General features: G+C 41.6%; 1 protein-coding gene across 3 annotated transcripts in view; it reads right to left on the bottom strand.

Annotated features, from left to right (window-relative positions):
- PLD2 (phospholipase D2) overlaps positions 1 to 17791 on the bottom strand; it is a 111021-nt gene that overhangs the window by 72773 nt on the left and 20457 nt on the right. For all 3 annotated transcript variants that reach the window (XM_056570031.1, XM_056570030.1, XM_056570029.1), the window contains exon 2: positions 302 to 422. In XM_056570031.1, coding sequence (XP_056426006.1) covers positions 302 to 410 — 109 coding nt within the window. In that variant the 5' untranslated portion in view covers positions 411 to 422. The remainder of the gene's footprint in view (positions 1 to 301; positions 423 to 17791) is intronic.

The raw sequence follows: 17791 nt of genomic DNA, 5'->3' as shown, positions 1-17791 counted from the left end.
ACCTTAGGCTGATCTCTTAAGGCCTGTTGGCATTTTGAGTGCTTTTCTATGTGAATGTCTGAGTAAAGAAGATTTAAAAGAGTACTCCGGCACAGTGCACAAAGCTGTGTCGACCATCACATGGAGCAGTGGTCAACACGACCCCCCTCTTTGCATCTCTATGAGAGAGCGGGAGATACAGAGTTTGTGTGCTCTCCCATAGAGGTGCATGGAGAAGGCCGTTCGGCAGAAGAGGAACATTCCTAAGCACACACAAGGGTTATAGTTTTGGTTGGAGAAGGACATGAATGGTGCAGAATACCTCCATCATCTCCTCGTATCGAGTCCAGGTCATCTGTATCCAAGTCTAGGGCAGCGCTGTCGAGGTGTTCCGGCAGGAAGCAGCCGTCAGTGGAGTCTGGGGTCTGCATGTTGCTGGACACCTGAAGGGGTAAGAGAGAAGACAATAAGGGGGGATATTCGGCCTTAGAGACACTGGGACCAAATCCCCATAAGAGTGAGGAAACACAACATCACCAAGTGGAGTGGGCTCAGAAAGGGAGCTACCACTAGGAAGACCACCCAGTATACAGAAGTGTACATCCTCACTGGGGTTAAATACATGTTACATAAATCCCTTTACTTAATGAGCTCCCCTAGTGGTGGCTGCAGGCAGCAAGAATTATATCATTTAACTCAAAAACAGCTAAAAACAAAAAGGTTAGACATTAAATGGTCACTATCGTCACCTATATTATATCTTATGTAGTAAATCTCTCTTTATTTACCAAAAACAACTCTAAAAAGTCTCAGCCACTATGTGTCTCCCTTTCTTGCAATCTGCTGTTCATGGCCTGCTGTTAGGGGAATTCCATATCTAGTAAACACAGCAACAAAGACATGGTAGTGAAAGCAAAGCTTAGCTAACGCTATGTACAGCAGAGATTGTAATCCTAGGAGTACAACCTGTGACCCTGGAGTTTGTGCACAACTACAACTTCCAGCAGCCGTTGGCTGTTGAGGCTTGCTGGGAGTTGTAGTTTTGCATCAGCAGAAGGACCGCAGGTTGTACACCTTCGGCCTAGGCGGTATAGTTGTATGTCTCCTCTATGCCTCCTCCAAAGGGTTAACAACGTGCCTGAAAGGTAAATCAAGGCTTTCCTCATATCAGAACAGCTTTCCAGAACCATGTGGGTGGTCATTATGTATATACCAGTGTACTTCCTGCTATGTGTCCACAGTGCGGCTTCCTAAATGTAATACTCCCAAAGAACCAGACTAACCCTCATTGTTCATATCAGTTATAACCTGAGGTTACCGTAAGCAGCGAAGGAGTGAGAAGTAAAATATTTATATCATGAAGTGATTACACATTAGAGCTATGCCAAGACGTGACCGCCCTGCCAACCTAACTCTACCCCAGCACCACAAGCAGCCAGACATCACATAGAAAGCTCACTGCTACTATGCATGGTCTTTAGGGATCCAGGGACCGGGACTTCGGATACCTGCTGTACAGAAGATACCCAGGTTATACCAACATACTCCATATAACTATATACAGAATGTTAGAAATCTTTGCTAAATTATTAAAACAGAAAAAAAAAAAAAGTCTTGCAGAGACATAAGTTTTTAGACCTTTTATTTAGTTGAAGCCTTTTTGGCAGTGATCGGCCTCCAGTCTTCTTGGGGAGGAGGTCAAAAGGTTTTCTCAGCTGGATTTGGAGATTTTTGGCCATTCTTCTCTGCAGATCCTTTTGAGCTCTGTCAGCTTGGATGGGGACCATCAGTGGAAGCCAGAGATGGTCTGCAGAGATGGTCCATTGGGTCCGGGCTCTGGCTGGGCCACTAGAGGACATTCACAGAGCTGCCCCTAAGCCGATCTTGTGTTGTCCCGGCTGTGTGTTTAGGATTATTGTCTTGTTGGAAGGTGAAGCGTCACCCCAGTCTGAGGTTCAGAGCGCACTGGATCAGGTTTTCATTACGAATATGTGGTAGCCTGGGGGTGTAGGGCATATGGGGTGTAGTTGTGCAGTGATTAAAGGGTGCTGGTTTAACCCTTAACTGTTGTGACGCCAGGGTGAGGTTTTTCTCTGTATGCTTGTCCTACCGCCACCCGTCCCAAGAGCGATAACGAGATCATAAATAAACGACTGTCGTCCAACCATAGATTTTCAGAAAACTGTCGGAACTTTTACTGCAGCTTTTATGCAGACTTAAACAGGAACAGTCCATATAACAGAGTCTATCTGAAGTTTGGGACCTCATGAGTTTCTAGAGCTTAGGAGATTTATATGCGCCGTTCCACTGGATTTAGGGGATTGATATTAGGTCCAGTAGTCACGCTAGCATTAGCGGGGATTGATATTTAAACTCACGGTTTCGCAAGTTGCGGAATTTTCAGGCTTCAGGCCTGGTCTTGTCTTTGTAAGTTGCACGGATCCACTCTCTCTCTCTGCTAGTCCGGAAGCCAAGAGAGCAAGGATTGGCTGGCAGCTCCCTTATATGGGCAGGGGCTGGCCTTAAGCTTATTGGTCCATACCATATGTCAATTCTCCTTACAAAGGATTATGGTCTGACACGTGACTATACCATGTGACCTCGGAGGGTCCTTAACCTCTTAAGGACCAAGGACGTATGAATACGTCCTTAGTCCCGCTCCCGTGATATAACGCAGAGTCCCACGGTGACCCCGAAGCATATCACGGCGGGCCCGGCGTCACAGTGAAGCCGGGACCCGCCTCTAATAGCGTGCGGCACTGATCGCGGTGCCGCGCGCTATTAACCCTTTAGCCGCGCGCTCAAAGCTGAGCCACGCGGCTAAAAGTGAAAGTAAAAAGTGACGGTTAGCTCAGGGAGGAAAGTCTCTTACCTTCCTTCCTGCAGTCCGATCGCCGATTGAATGCTTCAAGCCTGAGATCAGGGCTTGAGCAATCAATCGCCGAAAACCCTGATCAATGCATCCCTATGCAGATGAATCAATCAGTGTTAAAGATCAGTACATGCAATGTTATAGCCCCCCCTATAGGAGCTATAATATTGCAAAAGAAAAGTGTAAAAAAAAAATCATTAACCCTTTGAATTATCCCTTCCCCTAATAAAAGTTTGAATCACCCGGCAATTCCAATAATAAAAAAAATCTGTGTAAATAAAAACAAAAACAAATATATGTGATATCGCCGCGTGCGGAAATGTCCGAATAAAAAAAATATATCGCTAATTAAACCGCACGGTCAATGGCGTATCAAAAAGTCAGATAAATGCAAAAATGGTACCTCTAAAAACTTCAGATCACGGCGCAAAAAATGAACCCTCACAGCGCCCTAAACACGGAAAAATAAAAAAGTTATAGGGGTCAGAAGATGACAATTTTAAACGTATACATTTTCCTGCATGTAGTTATGATTTTTTCCAGAAGTGCGACAAAATCAAACCTATATAAATAGGGGATCATTTTAACCGTATGGACCTACAGAATAATGATAAGGTGTTATTTTAACCGAAATATGTACGGCGTAGAAACGGAAGCCCCCAAAAGTTACAAAATGGCTGTATTTTTTTCAATTTTGTCGCACAATGATTTTTTTTCCTTTTCGCTGTAGATTTTTGGGTAAAATGACTGATGTCATTACAAAGTAGAATTGGTGGCGCAAATAATAAGCCATAATACAGATTGTTAGGTGCAAAACGTAAAGAGTTATGATTTTTTAAATGTAAGGAGGAAAAGACGAAAGAGCAAAAACCGAAAAACGCCCGATCCTTAAGGGGTTAAGCATAACCTAAAGAAGTAACATTAGTCATGTGACCTAAGGTCCTGGGACATTATATAGACAAATATATAATTCCTTATACATGTAAACATAATAAAATTTAAGAAGAAAGGTGACTAGGGGCTATCCCACCAGGAGGATGCTACTGGAACAAAGTAACTGACTTTGGGGACCACCATACAAGGTACAGTAAACCATACGGTACCGGGACACCACAAATATCTCTGTACTTTACTCCATTAAGCTTTCCCTGAACCTTAACCAGTCTCTCTGTCCTCACAACATGATGCTGCCCCCGCCATGATCACTGTAGGGATGGTATTGGGCAGGTGATGGTAGTGCCTGGTTTCCCCCAGACATGATGCTGCCCCCACCATGATCACTGTAGGGATGGTATTGGGCAGGTGATGGGCAGTAACTGGTTTCCTCCAGACATAATGCTGCCCCCACCATGATCACTGGAGGGATGGTATTGGGCAGGTGATGGGCAGTGCCTGGTTTCCTCCAGACATAATGCTGCCCCCACCATGATCACTGGAGGGATGGTATTGGGCAGGTGATGGGTAGTACCTGGTTTCCTCCAGACATGATGCTGCCCCCACCATGATCACTGTAGGGATGGTATTGGGCAGGTGATGGGCAGTGCCTGGTTTCCTCCAGACATGATGCTGCCCCCACCATGATCACTGTAGGGATGGTATTGGGCAGGTGATGGGCAGTGCCTGATATCCCCCAGACATGATGCTGCCCCCACCATGATCACTGTAGGGATGGTATTGAGCAGGTGATGGGCAGTGCCTGGTTTCCTCCAGACATAATGCTGCCCCCACCATGATCACTGGAGGGATGGTATTGGGCAGGTGATGGGTAGTACCTGGTTTCCTCCAGACATGATGCTGCCCCCACCATGATCACTGTAGGGATGGTATTGGGCAGGTGATGGGTAGTACCTGGTTTCCCCCAGACATGATGCTGCCCCCACCATGATCACTGTAGGGATGGTATTGGGCAGGTGATGGGCAGTGCCTGGTTTCCTCCAGACATGATGCTGCCCCCACCATGATCACTGTAGAGATGGTATTGGGCAGGTGATGGGTAGTACCTGGTTTGCTCTATACATGATGCTGCCCCCACAATGATCACTGTAGGGATGGTATTGGGCAGGTGATGGGCAGTGCCTGGTTTCCCCCAGACATGATGCTGCCCCCACCATGATCACTGTAGGGATGGTATTGGGCAGGTGATGGGCAGTGCCTGGTTTCCTCCAGATATGATGCTGCCCCCACCATGATCACTGTAGGGATGGTATTGGGCAGGTGATGGGCAGTACCTGGTTTCCTCCAGAGATGATGCTGCCCCCACAATGATCACTGTATGGATGGTATTGGGCAGGTGATGGGCAGTACCTGGTTTCCTCCAGAGATGATCCTGCCCCCACCATGATCACTGTAGGGATGGTATTGGGCAGGTGATGGGCAGTACCTGGTTTCCTCCAGAGATTATGCTGCCCCCACCATGATCACTGTAGGGATGGTATTGGGCAGGTGATGGGCAGTTCCTGGTTTCCTCTATACATGATGCTGCCCCCGCCATGATCACTGTATGGATGGTATTGGGCAGGTGATGGGCAGTACCTGGTTTCCTCCAGACATGATGCTGCCCCCACCATGATCACTGTAGGGATGGTATTGGGCAGGTGATGGGCAGTACCTGGTTTCCTCCAGAGATGATGCTGCCCCCACCATGATCACTGTAGGGATGGTATTGGGCAGGTGATGGGCAGTTCCTGGTTTCCTCTATACATGATGCTGCCCCCGCCATGATCACTGTAGGGATGGTATTGGGCAGGTGATGGGCAGTGCCTGGTTTCCTCCAGACATGATGCTGCCCCCACCATGATCACTGTAGGGATGGTATTGGGCAGGTGATGGGCAGTGCCTGGTTTCCCCCAGACATGATGCTGCCTCCACCATGATCACTGTAGGGATGGTATTGGGCAGGTGATGGGCAGTGCCTGGTTTCCTCCAGACATGATGCTGTCCCCACCATGATCACTGTAGGGATGGTATTGGGCAGGTGATGGGCAGTGCCTGGTTTCCTCCAGACATGATGCTGCCCCCACCATGATCACTGTAGGGATGGTATTGGGCAGGTGATGGGCAGTGCCTAGTTTCCTCCAGACATGATGCTGCCCCCACCATGATCACTGTAGGGATGGTATTGGGCAGGAGATGGGCAGTACCTGGTTTCCCCCAGACATGATGCTGCCGCCACCATGATCACTGTAGGGATGGTATTGGGCAGGAGAATCTTGTTCCCCACAGTCTGACCCTTTAGATGCTCTTCTGTTATCTCCAGGTATCTTTCATTTGTTATTAATAAGTAGTGTTGAGCGGCATAGGCCATATTCGAATTCGCGAATATTCGCGAATATATGGACGAATATTCGTCATATATTCGCGAATATTCGCATATTCGTTATATTCCCGTTTTATTTTCGCATATGCGAACATTCGCGTATGCGAAAACTATCATATGTGCATATTAGCATATACAAAATTAACATACGCGAAAATTCGCATATGTGAAAATTCGCATGTGCTAATTTTCGCATATGCTAATTTTCGCATATGCGAATTTTCGCGCGCCAGTCTCACACAGTAGTATTAGAGCCTTCTTTACACCACACAAGCTGGAAGCAGAGAGGGATGATCACTGTGATGTGTACTGTGAAAAAAAAAAAACGAATATTCGTAATTACGAATATATAGCGCTATATTCGCGAAATTCGCGAATTCGCGAATATGCGATATTCGCGAATAATATTCGAATTGCGAATATTCGTGAGCAACACTATTAATAAGGAGGCTTCTTTCTGCCATTAAGCCCAGATTGTGGAGGCTCCAGTGATGGTTCTTGACCTTCTGGAAGTTTCTTCCATCTGCACACAGGATCTTTGGAGCTCAGCCAGATTGCCCATTGGGTTCTTGGTCTCCTTTCTTACCAAGGCCCTTCCCCCACGATTACTTAGTTTGGTGGGGGCGGCAGCTCTGGGAAGAGTCCTGGTTCTTCCTTCTTCAATTTAAGAATAATGGAGGACACTCTTTAGAGACAATCTCTTTAGAGCTCTACAGGCAGTTCTTTCACTCTCATGGCTTGGCTCTGACATACATCATCAGCTGTGAGCCCTTATATAGACAGGGCTGTGGGAGAGATTTATTAAAACCTGTCCAGAGGAAGTTGCTGAGTTGCCCATAGCTACCAATCAGATCGCTTCTTTCATTTTTGAAAAGGCCTCTGCAAAATGAAAGAAGCGATCTGATTGGTTGCTATGGGCAACTCAGAAACTTTTCCTCTGGACAGGTTTTGATCAGTCTCCCCCAATGTCTTCCCAAATCAGATGACTATACCCCAGGTGACGCCAACCAAGGTGGAGAAACATCTCAGAGATGATCAGGAGTAATGGGAGGAGCCAGAGATAAGTATCAGGTGTCATAACAAGGGGTCTGAATACTTCAATTTTCAAAAACAATCTCTAACATTCTGTGATCACTTTTATTTCGGGGTACTGAGTGCAGAATGATGGGGACACAAGGAGCAACATAACAAAATGTGACTGGATCGGAAAACTTTCTAAATACATTGTATAAAGCTGAAGTTTCGGCTATTCTCGCTCTTCCAGGACTTTTACCGTACCCGAGGCCGAGACTAACCCTCCATGTTTATATCAGTTATAACCTGATGTTCCCATAAGCAGCGAGAAGTAATGTCCGCGCCAGACAGAAAATATTTATATCATAAAATGATTAGACAATGGAGCCGTGCCAAGACATGGCCGACCTACCAACACTACACCGGCACAGCAGCCAGACGACCCGCGGGCACCTCATTACTGCGCGGCATTGAGAGTCAGGGACATATCTCTACAACTAAGGTGGGATGTCATTCTGGAGTCTGGGAAAGCTGGGACACAGCACAGATGACAAACACCAGGACCCGATGAACCCTCCATAGTAGTTATGGTAAAGCAACGACTGCCAGATGTAGTCAACCGGACATGGACAACTCAACCCATCATCTGCCATCGCCTTCACCACAAAACCTCCCCTCCCCCCTCAGGATTCTCCACACTTTACACCAATGTCTGGACACTCCGGGAATATCAATGTGAGCGAGACAAAGGCTCGGCCGAGAGTTATGTAATGTCCCCCCTCCCCATCAAGAGCCTTCAGACAAGATCAACAGCAGCTCCCTGCCAAGGACTAGAATGCCAGGAACTACTGAGCACTGTCTACATCACTATATATCATTATATACAGTATATACCCAGGTTATACCAGCATGGTCCATATCACTATATACAGGAGATATATAACTTATACCAGCTGTACATATATATTATATACAGTATATACCCAGGTTATACCAGCATGGTCCATATCACTATATACAGGAGATATATAACTTATACCAGCTGTACATATATAATTATATACAGTATATACCAGGTTATACCAGCATTGTCCATATCACTATATACAGGAGATATATAACTTATACCAGCTGTACATATATAATTATATACAGTATATACCCAGGTTATACCAGTATTGTCCATATCACTATACAGGAGATATATAACTTATACCAGCTGTACATATATATTATATACAGTATATACCAGCATGGTCCATACCACTATATACAGGAGATATATAACTTATACCAGCTGTACATATATATTATATACAGTATATACCCAGGTTATACCAGCATGGTCCATATCACTATATACAGGAGATATATAACTTATACCAGCTGTACATATATATATTATATAGAGTATATACCCAGGTTATACCAGCATGGTCCATACCACTATATACAGGAGATATATAACTTATACCAGCTGTACATATATATTATATACAGTATATACCCAGGTTATACCAGCATGGTCCATATCACTATATACAGGAGATATATAACTTATACCAGCTGTACATATATATTATATACAGTATATACCAGGTTATACCAGTATGGTCCATATCACTATATACAGGAGATATATAACTTATACCAGCTGTACATATATATTATATACAGTATATACCAGGTTATACCAGCATGGTCCATAATCACTATATACAGAAGATATATAACTTATACCAGCTGTACATATATATTATATACAGTATATACCAGGTTATACCAGTATGGTCCATATCACTATATACAGGAGATATATAACTTATACCAGCTGTACATATATATTATATACAGTATATACCAGGTTATACCAGCATGGTCCATAATCACTATATACAGGAGATATATAACTTATACCAGCTGTACATATATATTATATACAGTATATACCAGGTTATACCAGCATGGTCCATATCACTATATACAGGAGATATATAACTTATACCAGCTGTACATATATATAATATATACAGTATATACCAGGTTATACCAGCATGGTCCATATCACTATATACAGGAGATATATGACTTATACCAGCTGTACATATATATTATATACAGTATATACCAGGTTATACCAGCATGGTCCATATCACTATATACAGGAGATATATGACTTATACCAGCTGTATATATATATTATATACAGTATATACCCAGGATATACCAGCATGGTCCATATCACTATATACAGGAGATATATAACTTATACCAGATGAACATATATAATTATATACAGTATATACCAGGTTATACCAGCATGGTCCATATCACTATATACAGGAGATATTTAACTTATACCAGCTGTACATATATAATTATATACAGTATATACCCAGGTTATACCAGCATGGTCCATATCACTATATACAGGAGATATATAACTTATACCAGCTGTACATATATCATTATATACAGTATATACCCAGGTTATACCAGCATGGTCCATATCACTATATATACAGGAGATATATAACTTATACCAGCTGTACATATATATTATATACAGTATATACCCAGGTTATACCAGCATGGTCCATATCACTATATACAGGAGATATATAACTTATACCAGCTGTACATATATATTATATACAGTATATACCAGGTTATACCAGCATGGTCCATATCACTATATACAGGAGATATATAACTTATACCAGCTGTATATATATAATTATATACAGTATATACCAGGTTATACCAGCATGGTCCATATCACTATATACAGGAGATATATAACTTATACCAGCTGTACATATATAATTATATACAGTATATACCCAGGTTATATCAGCATGGTCCATATCACTATATACAGGAGATATATAACTTATACCAGCTGTACATATATAATTATATACAGTTTATACCCAGGTTATACCAGCATGGTCCATATCACTATATACAGGAGATATATAACTTATACCAGCTGTACATATATAATTATATACAGTATATACCCAGGTTATACCAGCATTGTCCATATCACTATATACAGGAGATATATAACTTATACCAGCTGAACATATATATTATATACAGTATATACCCATGTTATACCAGCATGGTCCATATCACTATATACAGGAGATATATAACTTATACCAGCTGTACATATATATGTTATATACAGTATATACCCAGGTTATACCAGCGTTGTCCATATCACTATATACAGGCGATATATAACTTATACCAGCTGTACATATAACCTGGGTATATACTGTATATAATTATATATGTACAGCTGGTATAAGTTATATATCTCCTGTATATAGTGATATGGACCATGCTGGTATAACCTGGGTATATACTGTATATAATTATATATGTACAGCTGGTATAAGTTATATATCTCCTGTATATAGTGATATGGACCATGCTGATATAACCTGGGTATATACTGTATATAATTATATATGTACAGCTGGTATAAGTTATATATCTCCTGTATATAGTGATATGGACCATGCTGGTATAACCTGGTATATACTGTATATAATTATATATGTACAGCTGGTATAAGTTATATATCTTCTGTATATAGTGATATGGACCATGCTGGTATAACCTGGTATATACTGTATATAATATATATGTACAGCTGGTATAAGTTATATATCTTCTGTATATAGTGATATGGACCATGCTGGTATAACCTGGGTATATACTGTATATAATTATACATGTACAGCTGGTATAAGTTATATATCTCCTGTATATAGTGATATAGACCATGCTGGTATAACCTGGGTATATACTGTATATAATATATATGTACAGCTGGTATAAGTTATATATCTCCTGTATATAGTGATATGGACCATGCTGGTATAACCTGGGTATATACTGTATATAATATATATGTACAGCTGGTATAAGTTATATATCTCCTGTATATAGTGATATGGATCATGCTGGCATAACCTGGGTATATACTGTATATAATATATATGTACAGCTGGTATAAGTTATATATCTCCTGTATATAGTGATATGGACCATGCTGGTATAACCTGGTATATACTGTATATAATATATATGTACAGCTGGTATAAGTTATATATCTCCTGTATATAGTGATATGGCCCATGCTGGTATATACTGTATATAATTATATATATGTACAGCTGGTATAAGTTATATATCTTCTGTATATAGTGATATGGACCATGCTGGTATAACCTGGTATATACTGTATATAATATATATGTACAGCTGGTATAAGTTATATATCTCCTGTATATAGTGATATGGACCATGCTGGTATAACCTGGTATATACTGTATATAATATATATGTACAGCTGGTATAAGTTATATATCTCCTGTATATAGTGATATGGACCATGCTGGTATAACCTGGTGTATACTGTATATAATATATATGTACAGCTGGTATAAGTTATATATCTCCTGTATATAGTGATATGGACCATGCTGGTATAACCTGGTATATACTGTATATAATATATATGTACAGCTGGTATAAGTTATATATCTCCTGTATATAGTGATATGGACAATACTGGTATAACCTGGGTATATACTGATATAATTATATATGTACAGCTGGTATAAGTTATATATCTCCTGTATATAGTGATATGGACCATGCTGGTATAACATGGTATATACTGATATAATTATATATGTACAGCTGGTATAAGTTATATATCAGTATATACCAGGTTATACCAGCATGGTCCATATCACTATATACAGGAGATATATGACTTATACCAGCTGTACTGTACATATATAATGATATACAGTATATACCTAGGTTATACCAGCATGGTCCATATCACTATATACAGGAGATATATAACTTATACCAGCTGTACATATATATTATATACAGTATATACCCAGGTTATATCAGCATGGTCCATATCACTATATACAGGAGATATATGACTTATACCAGCTGTACATATATAGTATATACCAGGTTATACCAGCATGGTCCATATCACTATATACAGGAGATGTATAATTTATACCAGCTGTACATATATATTATATACAGTATATACCCAGGTTATACCAGCATGGTCCATATCACTATATACAGGAGATATATAACTTATACCAGCTGTACATATATATTATATACAGTATATACCCAGGTTATATCAGCATGGTCCATATCACTATATACAGGAGATATATAACTTATACCAGCTGTACATATATAATTATATACAGTATATACCCAGGTTATACCAGCATGGTCTATATCACTATATACAGGAGATATATAACTTATACCAGCTGTACATATATAATTATATACAGTATATACCCAGGTTATACCAGCATCATCCATATCACTATATACAGGAGATGTATAATTTATACCAGCTGTACATATATATATTATATACAGTATATACCCAGGTTATACCAGCATGGTCCATATCACTATATACAGGAGATATATAACTTATATCAGCTGTACATATATATTATATACAGTATATACCAGGTTATACCAGCATGGTCCATATCACTATATACAGGAGATATATAACTTATACCAGCTGTACATATATAATTATATACAGTATATACCCAGGTTATACCAGCATGGTCCATATCACTATATACAGGAGATATATAACTTATACCAGCTGTACATATATAATTATATACAGTATATACCAGGTTATGCCAGCATGGTCCATATCACTATATACAGGAGATATATAACTTATACCAGCTGTACATATATAATTATTTACAGTATATATACCAGGTTATACCAGCATGGTCCATATCACTATATACAGGAGATATATAACTTATACCAGCTGTACATATATATTATATACAGTATATACCAGGTTATACCAGCATGGTCCATATCACTATATACAGGAGATATATAACTTATACCAGCTGTACATATATATTTATATACAGTATATACCCAGGTTATACCAGCATGGTCCATATCACTATATACAGGAGATATATAACTTATACCAGCTGTACATATATATTATATACAGTATATACCAGGTTATACCAGCATGGTCCATGTCACTATATACAGGAGATATATAACATATACCAGCTGTACATATATATTATATACTGTATATACCAGGTTATACCAGCATGGTCCATATCGCTATATACAGGAGATATATAACTTATACCAGCTGTACATATGTAATTATATACAGTATATACCCAGGTTATACCAGCATGGTCCATATCACTATATACAGGAGATATATAACTTATACCAGCTGTACATATATATAATATATACAGTATATACCATCATGGTCCATATCACTATATACAGGAGATATATAACTTATACCAGCTGTACATATATATTATATACAGTATATACCAGGTTATACCAGCATGGTCCATATCACTATATACAGGAGATATATAACTTATACCAGCTGTACATATATATTATATACAGTATATACCCAGGTTATACCAGCATGGTCCATATCACTATATACAGGAGATATATGACTTATACCAGCTGTACATATATATTATATACAGTATATACCCAGGTTATACCAGCATGGTCCATATCACTATATACAGGAGATATATGACTTATACCAGCTGTACATATATATTATATACAGTATATACCCAGGTTATACCAGCATGGTCCATATCACTATATACAGGAGATATATGACTTATACCAGCTGTACATATATACAGTATATACCCAGGTTATAATAACAGGGGGGCACTCACTTTACGTTCTTTTCGGCCTGATTCACCTGGGTAAACACTGACACAATACATCTTCATTTGCTGGCACATCTCCCCGGTAGGTAAATATTACTCTTTATAACACTTGGGGTGATGACCCGATGGAAAGTAAAAGTGATTTCAAGTTCAGGTTTGTGAAGAATAATGGCCCGGCCCGGACTATTTTCCCACTACATATTGTGTTTAGGTTCCTCCGCCCAGAATACACAGGCCTGGGATTTCTTGGTTTGTTCGTTCCACCATGAACTGATCGGTTGTCCCTCAGACTCTTTAGGGTAGGGTCACACGGAACGCATCCGCAGGGTACTTTACGCTGCAGATCCGCCAGTGACGGACCCTATATGATCCGTCATTGGCGGATCTAATATATTTTCTATAACTTTCCTATTGTTATCTTTATATATGTTTTTTATATGTGTTACTGTACCCTTGAGAGGAGCTGTGTAAACCCCATGCCAATGGGAACCCCTACATTTTTCCCTATATAGTGTAGTGGGGGAGGAGTTGCCCCAGATCAGATGTTAGCTCAGTCTGGGCACCAGTGTTGTGTGTAGACGCCTCAAGGGACGGCCCAGATCAAATGTATTCAATCCAGTCCTTCTGCAAGGATCACCCACACAGTGGAAGTTCATGCCCTGGCAGAGAAGGCTACAAAACCTTGACAGAACTCTACTAACCATGATTCATCTATCCATCTATCTACTCAATTCATTTGGTGAAAGCACCACAAATCCCAGCAGGGTAACAGGGCTCCCAAGGGGTTACGCTGCATCCTCTCACCCAGCACCACACTTTCTGTGTAATACCATCTGCACTCTGCTCAGTAAAGACAGTTATCCGTAACCTGACGTTGGTTACGTCTTCCTTTACTCTCTCTGTGTCTGGCCCAACCTCGGACCATGTATAGGATAACAGTGCCCTGGCGTCACGAAGTGATAAGATATTTCTCTTAACACACTGTGGTACCACAACTTTTGGAGTCACGAATAGGATAATTCCTCATCGTGCGCCGACGCCACACAACCATTAAAGTTCTGAGCGGCATCACCCTTCACCAGGATCCAGTCTTCCAGGTTGTCAGTCCTGTGAAGTCCTTCTTTAGGGACAAGTGCAACTGAGCCGTCGGGCCCCATAGCCAAACCAAGGATAAAGTGAGTGAAGATCCTCCAGCCACTCCTGTCCATACAAGTCCACCCTGGTGGTAAGTACTTACATTGGATTCCACAACACAGTGAAGTAGCAGAAGTCAGTGATAGTCAACCCCCAAGTCAAGTCAAGTCTTAGTCAGTCCAGTCTAGTCACCTTGGAGTGTGGTGGAATAACATTCCTGGTGTCTTGAACTCTCACAGTCCCACTACTCTAAAGGTCTCCATATACGCCACCCTAAGCTACCACAATTGTTGTTCTTACTTTGTTTACAGGAGAGGTGATGACAACATCTCCTCGGTGTCCCTCAAGAAAGTGCTTGAGATGTAAGTGTCTACAACTGCCTGAACTACTCCTATAGTCCTTTTTAAAGAGGCACTCCGCTGCCCTGCTTCTGGAGCTCCACTCCCCAGTGTCCGGAAGTTTATTGTTCCGAACACTGTGTGTGGGCTTCCGTGTTCGGGGGCCGCTCCTCATGATGTCACACCCGCCCCCTTGTGACATCACGCCCGCCCCCTCAACGAAAGTCTATGGGAAGGGGGCGCGACGGCCGTCGCGCCCCCTTCCCATAGACTTTCGTTGAGGGGGCGGGCGTGACATTACGAGGGGGCGGCCCTGAACACGGAAGCCCACACAGAGCGTTTAGAACAATAAACTTCCGGAAGCAGGGCAGCAGAGTACCCCTTTAAGAACACAGGTCAGTTCATGAGTTGCCCATGACTAAAGGAGAGATCTAGAAATAAGGAAATTATAGGGTAAATAGAAGAACTTTTTAGGGGAAAAAATTAAAATAAAAAAAAAAAACAACAGCCTCCAGGGCTTTAGATCCATAATACCATACTATTCAGGTGATGACGCCCATGACACCCTCAGCCATTGATTGTCAATACAACTGCTGTGGAGCAAAGTGCTGAAAAAGTCCCTGCTGGCTATGATAGAAAAGTATCAGAGGGACACAGGACATCACAACTTGCTGCATATGGGGCCCCACAGACCGGTCAGAGCGTCCATGCTGACCCCTATTCTCCACAAAAAGGTCCTCAATGGGCACATAAGCATCAGAACTAGACCTTCGGACAATGAAGGAAGATGGATTGAAATGGTTCACAAAAGGACAAAAGGAATGTCCAGCGCCTCGGGATGCAGTAAAACAGGAACACTTTATTTGGATTGAATAAAATGGCCTAAAACTCTGTGTTTCAGATCGTGCAAGATCCTTAAAAGGGGTACTCCTGTGGAAATATATTTTATTTATATATATATTATTTTTTTTTATCATCACTTGGTGCCAGAAAGTTAAACAGATTTGTAAATCACAATATGAATTCGAGTAGAAAACAGACATGGTCGCACATCTACAATCTTGTATAATGATCTGATTGCTTCTCAGCATAATATCAAAAACTAACAGGTTGTTATTATACATTTTTGATCAAAAAGTACAAGCCCACTCGCCACGTCAAGGCCACCTATCCAGAGTGGGTCCCTAACGTCCCTAGCATAAAATGGCGCAGCACCGGGCGGCGACCACCACCGCCGCGACACCAATGCCCACAGGGGGGGGGGAACGACACACCGGCAGAGCGGCCCCAATGCCACTCAAACCAGTCTATGGGCCGCACCCCCCCCGCAGACACGGCGCCACGGCAGCAACGAACGCCGCCCCGCACCACACCAGTCTGACTGGGAGAGCAAGGTAAGTGAGCTATTACACCTTGTTCACACTGGTGTGGTGCGGGGCGGCGTTCGTTGCTGCCGTGGCGCTGTGTCTGCGGGAGGGTGCGGCCCATAGACTGGTTTGAGAGGCATTGGGGCCGCTCCCCCCCGTGGGCATCTGTGTCGCGGCGGTGGTGGTCGCCGCCCGGTGCTACGCCATTTTATGCTAGGGACGTTAGGGACCCACTCTAAATAGGTGGCCTTGACGTGGCGAGTGGGCTTGTACTTTTTGATCAAAAATGTATACTAACAACCTGTTAGTTTTTGATATTGTGCTGAGAAGCAATCAGATCATTATACAAGATTGTAGATGTATTCTACTCGAATTCAGATTTGTAAATCACTTCTATTAAAAAAAAAAAATCTTAATCCTTCCAGTACTTATTAGCTGCTGAATACTACAGAGGAAATTATTTTCTTTTTGGAACACAGAGCTCTCCGCTGACATCATGACCACAGTGCTCTCTGCTGACATCTCTGTCCATTTTAGGAACTGTCCAGAACAGCATATGCTTGCTATGGGGATTTTCTCCTACTCTGGACAGTTCTTAAAATGAACAGAGATGTCAGCAGAGAGCTCTGTATTTCCTCTGTAGTATTCAGCAGCTAATAGGTACTGGAAGGATTAAGATTTTTTAATAGAAGTAATTTACAAATCTGTTTAACTTTCTGGCACCAGTTGATTAAAAATAATAATTTCCACGGGAGTACCCCTTTAAATAGCTTGTGAAATGGTCCAGAAAGAGTCTGAGGGACATAAGGACTCGACCGGGCATCCAGATTCCTCAGATCTCGATCCATTGAGCGTATGTAGGACATGCTGGAGAAACAAGGCCACTCCATGGAGGCCAGACCTTACCAACTTACAAGTCCATGCCTCAACTGGTCAGAAAAGGGGCCTGCACAATATTATTCAGAAGT

This window comes from Hyla sarda, chromosome 4 (genome assembly GCF_029499605.1).
Source record: "Hyla sarda isolate aHylSar1 chromosome 4, aHylSar1.hap1, whole genome shotgun sequence".
In the NCBI taxonomy this organism is placed as follows: Eukaryota; Metazoa; Chordata; class Amphibia; order Anura; family Hylidae; genus Hyla; species Hyla sarda.
The sequence above is the reverse complement of the archived record's forward strand: the minus strand, read 5'-3'. Positions and strand labels throughout refer to the sequence as shown.